The 6,445-nt window shown below is 43.6% G+C and overlaps 1 protein-coding gene across 1 annotated transcript in view; it reads right to left on the bottom strand.

Annotated features, from left to right (window-relative positions):
- The window catches only part of CNIH1 (cornichon family AMPA receptor auxiliary protein 1), a 19,717-nt gene that overhangs the window by 3,310 nt on the left and 9,962 nt on the right, over positions 1–6,445 (bottom strand). Inside the window, exons 2-4 of the mRNA XM_019474776.1 lie at positions 5,293–5,361; positions 1,871–1,983; positions 268–411 (exon numbers count right to left, since the gene is read on the bottom strand). Of these exons, the coding sequence (XP_019330321.1) occupies positions 268–411; positions 1,871–1,983; positions 5,293–5,361 (326 nt within the window). The remainder of the gene's footprint in view (positions 1–267; positions 412–1,870; positions 1,984–5,292; positions 5,362–6,445) is intronic.

Genomic DNA, 6,445 nt, shown 5'->3' with positions numbered 1-6,445 from the left:
GCAGTTATTATATTAAGCTTAAAAGAAAAGCTCAGAGCTTTCAAGTCTCCAGTCATGGTATACAGATTCAAATTAGTAATTCCGACCAAATTAAGACTTGCGTTTTAAAACAGAATGAACAGTGATTGTGGATTCTTTTTCAGGAATGTTGGCATTATATATATTCCTATGTCCAAACTTTCTCTTGTGCACTGAGCCCAATCAAAAAAAAAAAAAAAAACAACAACCAAACTGAAGATTAGATGAGAGACAGAAGAAAAAACTTACCCATATAGGTAGTAAAAAAATGATAGAAGGTAGAATGCTAATTTGCACCATCCTTCTTTCTGGCAATAGGCTAAAATATCTGCGTTCATGATGGTTGTAGGATCATACAGACCAGGGCCACTCATCACAGGTCTACTCATGTACCTGCAAGCGATGCACAGTTAGTTTTGCGGTGACGGCAATGGGAAGCATTGGTTCCTGCCCCCCACCCACCAAGTAATACCAGAACCGAGACAAGGAATCACACCCCTCGCAGCAAAGTCCGTCGGCTCCATGTAGGAGATGGCGAACTGCAAGAGCAATACGAAGCTCCAAACTAAACGAGCCTATGGAAGAGCTTTCCCAGGCGGTGCCGCGACGGCTTACCTCAGCCTTAAACATGCTGAACTCTGGCACACCAAAAGGAAACAGGACAAATTTATAAATAGGTGAAAAATGGGATTCCTCATGAAAGGGTTGGAAAAGCTGGAGAGGGGACCAACATATAACCCTATGTGACCTACAGCCTCCACTCATCAATACAACGCATGCTGGCTACCATGCTGAAGGAATACTCGTACAGGTCAACGCAAAACGATCTCAAAATTGTCGTTTAACACAGGCTACTGCCCCTCTGCTCTGCTCTGGTGAGACCCCACCTGCAGCACTGCGTCCAGCTCTGGAGCCCTCAGCATAAGAAAGACACGGACCTGTTGGAGCGGGTCCAGAGGAGGGCCACGAAAATGATCAGAGGGATGGAACACCTCTGCTATGAAGAAAGGCTGAGAGAGTTGGGGTTGTTCAGCCTGGAGAAGAGAAGGCTTTGGGGAGACCTTACTGCAGCCTGTCAGTACTTAAAGGGGGCTTATAAAAAAGATGGGGACAGACTTTTTAGCAGGGCCTGTTGCGACAGGACAAGGGGGAATGGCTTTAAACTAAAGGGGGGTAGATTTAGACTAGATCTAAGGAAGAAATTGTTTACGCTGAGGGTGGTGAAGCACTGGCCCAGGTTGCCCAGAGAGGTGGTGGATGCCCCATCCCTGGAAACATTCCAGGTCAGGCTGGACGGGGCTCTGAGCAACCTGATCTAGTTGAAGATGTCCCTGCCCACGGCAGGGGGGGTGGACTAGATGACCTTGAGAGGTCCCTTCCAACCCAAACCATTCTGTGATTCTATAAAAGAAAGAGTCCTACCTCCTCCTCACGCCGGGACTAGCACAGATACAGCCAGGCAGTGAAAGCTGTTTTGCTGGGTTACGTTTCAACCAGACCAGCTCGCTCCTGCAGCTCCCTGAGCAGGACTAATACCAGCACGAGGAGAGGTGGTGCCCATGTCTTAGTGGCAGGAGGAAAGCGGGATTGCCACTTCTACTGGCAATCCACACTGTGAATCTGCAGTACTAGTACACCTTCCACATGTCAGCTACCTTTAACATACACATACACACACACAACTCGATTCTTGCATAGCACAGGAGAACAACAAATAAAAAACTTCCTCAGCGTCGTATCAGAAAACACCTTCATTTGCCAAAGACACAGAACACTTAACAGGAAGCACTGCAACGGGAGAACGAGTTAACAATTAACGTGAGTACGGAGATACCAGACTCGTCGATATTACCTCCAAATATGATAAGCCAACAAAGGCATATTGAGACCCAGTGTAAGCCACTCTGCTGCACAGAGAAACATAACACAGAAGAATGCATGGATGAGGTACTCTGGAAGTACAAGCTGGAAAAGAAAAATACGAGTTAGAAGTTTCGACTACTCAAAGCAAAACGTGTGGTGTTTAATCTATTTTGGAGGTAAGCTATTGTTTAAAAAATATTATTAAAAACCAACACTAACAAGAACAAGACTGCAGAGAAAGTGAAAACAGCAACCAGCAGTACGTGCCTTGCTGTCTTCACATGATATTCATGAACCAAGAAGAAAAATTTATAAAATTAAATGCTCAGATCAGTAGTTTTTTTATTGCTTCTATTAAATTAAGTGTACTGTTAACAGATTCCACGCTTTATACGTGACCTTCGTAACAGAAGAGAGAGCATCGAGATATTTCTGCTCAGGCAACAGAGAAATATCAGTAGGAAATGCGCTCCATATAATGGTTTATAGGCAAAAAGATGTTTTGTGCTTTCCTATTTTACAGCTTCGTTTTGCTATTCACACGTACGTAATTTTTCAAATTCAAACTACTGCCAAAACGTAATATCCTGGGCGAAGCTTTATCACAGCAAATCAGCAGTCACGTTGTTATGCACATCGGTCTGCAGAGACGAGCGCTGTGCCGCCTGCAGCGCAGGAGGGCACGACAGCAGCTATGCACGCGCAGTTCGGGGCGCATTAGCCAGCTTCGTTCTCCTCCACAAGTACCTAATACGCATGCTTTATAGCATCATGCTTTCCAGCAGAAGCCCACGGAGCTAATTATCAGTTACTATGAAGTCACAGGAAGCGTGAAATGCCAGGTAGTATTAGTGTCATTAATAGGAGTAATATGGAGAGATACATAGATTTAAACGCATGCGAAGAGCCAGCAAAATCTCACGCCCACCACAAGAGTTAAACTTTCTAAAACGAGTCACCCCAAAGTGATGTCATTTACTCCTTTACCGCACAATTCAGAAAGAAGCAAATCTGCAAGCTTGTCGCTTCTCAACTCGGGACCGCTAAAACATCTCCTCATGAAAAATACTCCATTTCTACCTGAAGATTTAAATTGTCAATGTATATGTGCACGCATACACACCACGCGCTCCGCCCCTCTTTTTTTGTGTGATGTGACTAACGTTGCATAGGGCGACTACGCCGAAGTTGCAGTGTTTTATAATTTTTTTCACTCTCTCTAAGCAGACACTTCTTTTAAACCTCATCTCCCTAGAAATCTAAAAACTACCAACAAGCAGACACTCTCACCACCTACTTTGCTACAACGTTCTGCTGCTCTAAAAGGAGAATATCAAACAAAGCAAACTCGCATCAACATCAACAAAAATAAGCTGTCATACATGACATCTTTCAAGTATTTTTGTCCAGATCCTTCTTCGTATACTTACCATTTACAACTTGGCCGTTATTTATAGTAGAACAGCAGCAACAACCACCGCCCTATCCAAAACGCAGCGCATTTGGCAGCCCGCTGAGACAGATTTACCAGGTCTGAAAATCTGTAATTTGTTTAACTACACATCTCAAAAGGCCTTTTTCTTTATCTTGTTTATTACACCCTACTCCCACACCAGAATACCTGTCTCTTTCAAGTCTACCACACTTTATCCTCCCTGGTTGTCCTAAAAGGAAACTAACTACAGCATATCCTACCGTGATACTTATCACAGAAGCGAGGGAGGAAGAAATGTCGTTGCTGAGAAGAGATACTACTATAACAGGAGCAGGGAAGGGAAGGCACCAACAGCGTACTAAGCAGTTACTATTTTGGGCTAATCTTTCTACTGAGGTGTCTCGATTCCTTCCAGGATTTTTGATTCTTTGAACAGGGAAACAACACTTCAGTGCGCTTGCCCAGCAGCATTTACCGGATCCCTTCAAGAGCCTGGATCTTAACTGCACTTTTAGTGGCCAATCTACTTTCACAAGAACAGCAAAGTTGTTAACTTAACAGTTAAGTTATTTAATATTTTCAATTCACAAAGCTATCGTATCAATAAATGCTACATGCACGTGGGTTAACAGAAGGTTAATATTCGCGTTAAACATGCGCATTATAATACTTCAAAGGTTGCGATAAGATCATAATGCATAGATGTAATGAGAATTTGCCTTCCCCATACGGTAGCAGAAATGACTGTAAAACAGACCAAGCAAGGGAAACTGTTAGATGCACAGCTATCCGAGCAGCAAACCTCACTCGCTGAGATGCAATCCTCTGCCTATCACCTCTTCTCCTCCCCGCCCGTTCTCACGCTGCAATGCTTGCCGTCAATTTATGTGCCGTATGTCTAACATGCGGTGTCCTCTGTCCCCCCCCCCAAAGCTACTGCAAATTCATTTGTCATTTGCATCATTTACTTAACTCTTCAAAACACCATAAAGCTACAGGCCAGGCCGCACCGCTGTGCTGCCCCTACATTCTACCTCAGCCTGGGCACACCAAGCCAAAGTAAACACCGTGAGAAATGCACAAAGAAACTCCTGCACCAAACTCGATGCTCTTTAACAAGTATCCCTTTTGTCATTGGCCTGTTACAGATGCAAGCAAATAGTTTGTCTCAAAGTCTTTTCACAAACCAAGGAGTGTCAGAGTTGCATCCGAGAGGACACCAAGATTACACCCCTGATCCTGGAACATAAAACAAAGAAGTGAAGATAACGCCTGTCACATTACACCCCCCCTAAATCCTCAAACAAGAGCAGAATTTACTTGGTCGATGCTTAAAAAGAACAACTGGTCTCCTACAATCTCAGAGTTCAATAAATCTTGCTTGAAAAGTACTATTTATTTCTGTCTGAAGTTACTTCAGCTAATCGATAGGACACCTATCACGGGCATGTAACAGTTTTCCCCACTTCACTGGGTAAGCAAGCAGAGTTGTTTTGCACAAAACATGGAAATCCATGAAGTTATCATCAACCCCAACAAACAAATAACGAGCAGATGAACAGGCACGCTGAACGAAACAGCTCAATAGTATTACAAACGTTCCTAACAAAATGGAAGTGGCGGTAAAAACGTTAAACCAAAAAGCAGTACACACCTTCAATGCAATTTTGACTCTTTTAATCTTTTTGACCTTTTCAACTGTCTTTGTGCCGAAAACGTAGAAAGCAGATTGAAAGAATGTTAGTACGACAGCTGACAAGATCACCAGCAGATTAACAACAGTCAGAATATTCAAGTTGAAAGTAAAGAAGCAGACAAAGATTTTTCCCTAGAACTTCTGTCGAACAGCTAGGTTTTGTCCACCCAGGTGCAATTCTATTGCCTAGTTTGAGTGTATCAAGATAACATCAAAACAAAACATTAAACACACATTTCTTTAAAAAAAAAAAAAAAAAAATGTTTAGCATGCAACTTACAGGATTGAGCGTATTACATTGGTCTATGGGATTCTTGTAATCGGTCTTCAGTTCATCAAATGCTATAATCTAGGAAAAAAATTGAAACAGTTGTGAATCTTCAGTCCAGGAGCCACAAGGTATTTTATCCATGAAAAGTAACATTTTGGTACAGAGCCAGAACGCCCAAGTGCTGCCACCGCGTTCGGGAACGTAACTTCTCCCGAGTACGTCCTCACGTCATAAACCCGCAGGTAAGACACATCTGAAGTAGGTTATACAAACAAGAAAGCAGAAGATACTCCAGGCATTCACAGACCTCTGCCCCTGCCCACGCTCTGCCTTTTGACCTCCCCGGGAGCCATGGATTTCCAGCGTCCCCTTGGGCAGTTTTTAACCCCGCTCGCTGTGCGCCGACCCCGACCATCACAAGCGACTCTCTCGGTTGCCAGCAGGAACCCGAACGCAGGGTTCGTTATTCAAGAAAAAGCAACAGCAATCTTAAAAGCAGCCAAACGTCTTGTCTCGTTGTCGAAGTAAATGCTGACCCCCGCACACGTCCATAAAATACACTCGACCTTTTCATGCCATGAAAATCAGACAAAGATGCGGCATGAAATACAACAACAGCCACTTCTGCAGAACAAGCGCCATGCCCAACGTTAAGAAAGTCTTAAGACAGACCAACTTGTTACCAGTATGAGGTTCGCTTCTGTTCAGTGTAGGCCCCCACACGTTTACAGGACAGGGCTTATGTTACGACAGAACAGTTTTTGTTAAGGACAACTACGAGGCTTGAAACAGCGCCAAGAACAACATCCCCCCTCACGTCCTCTCCTAGAGCGGTATCTCACAGCCCATCCAAGGTAGGTTCCTGGCTCTCCCTCTGTCAGGTTTGAGACAGAAAAATCTCAAAAAAAAAAAAAAGAAAAATTAAAAAAAAAAAAAATCAAAAAATTAAGTCTTCTTATAAAGCGTGAGAAGAACGCAACACTTAACTCATCATTTCTGTTCAAGAAGCAGCCAAACGTGACTTCAGACTAAAACGTTTTCAACCGCTATTTTAAAGAGACCGCGCCCATTTACAGTACATCCACTTTATTAAACGGTGTCTTGTGTCGGCACTTGAAGGTTCGTTTTACCCCCAGCCAAACGCTGCCACATCTCCACCTCC

The sequence above is a fragment of the Aptenodytes forsteri genome, unplaced genomic scaffold, assembly GCF_000699145.1.
Source record: "Aptenodytes forsteri isolate BGI_AS27 unplaced genomic scaffold, ASM69914v1 Scaffold76, whole genome shotgun sequence".
Taxonomy (NCBI): domain Eukaryota; kingdom Metazoa; phylum Chordata; class Aves; order Sphenisciformes; family Spheniscidae; genus Aptenodytes; species Aptenodytes forsteri.
This window is presented reverse-complemented; position numbering and strand designations above follow the sequence as displayed.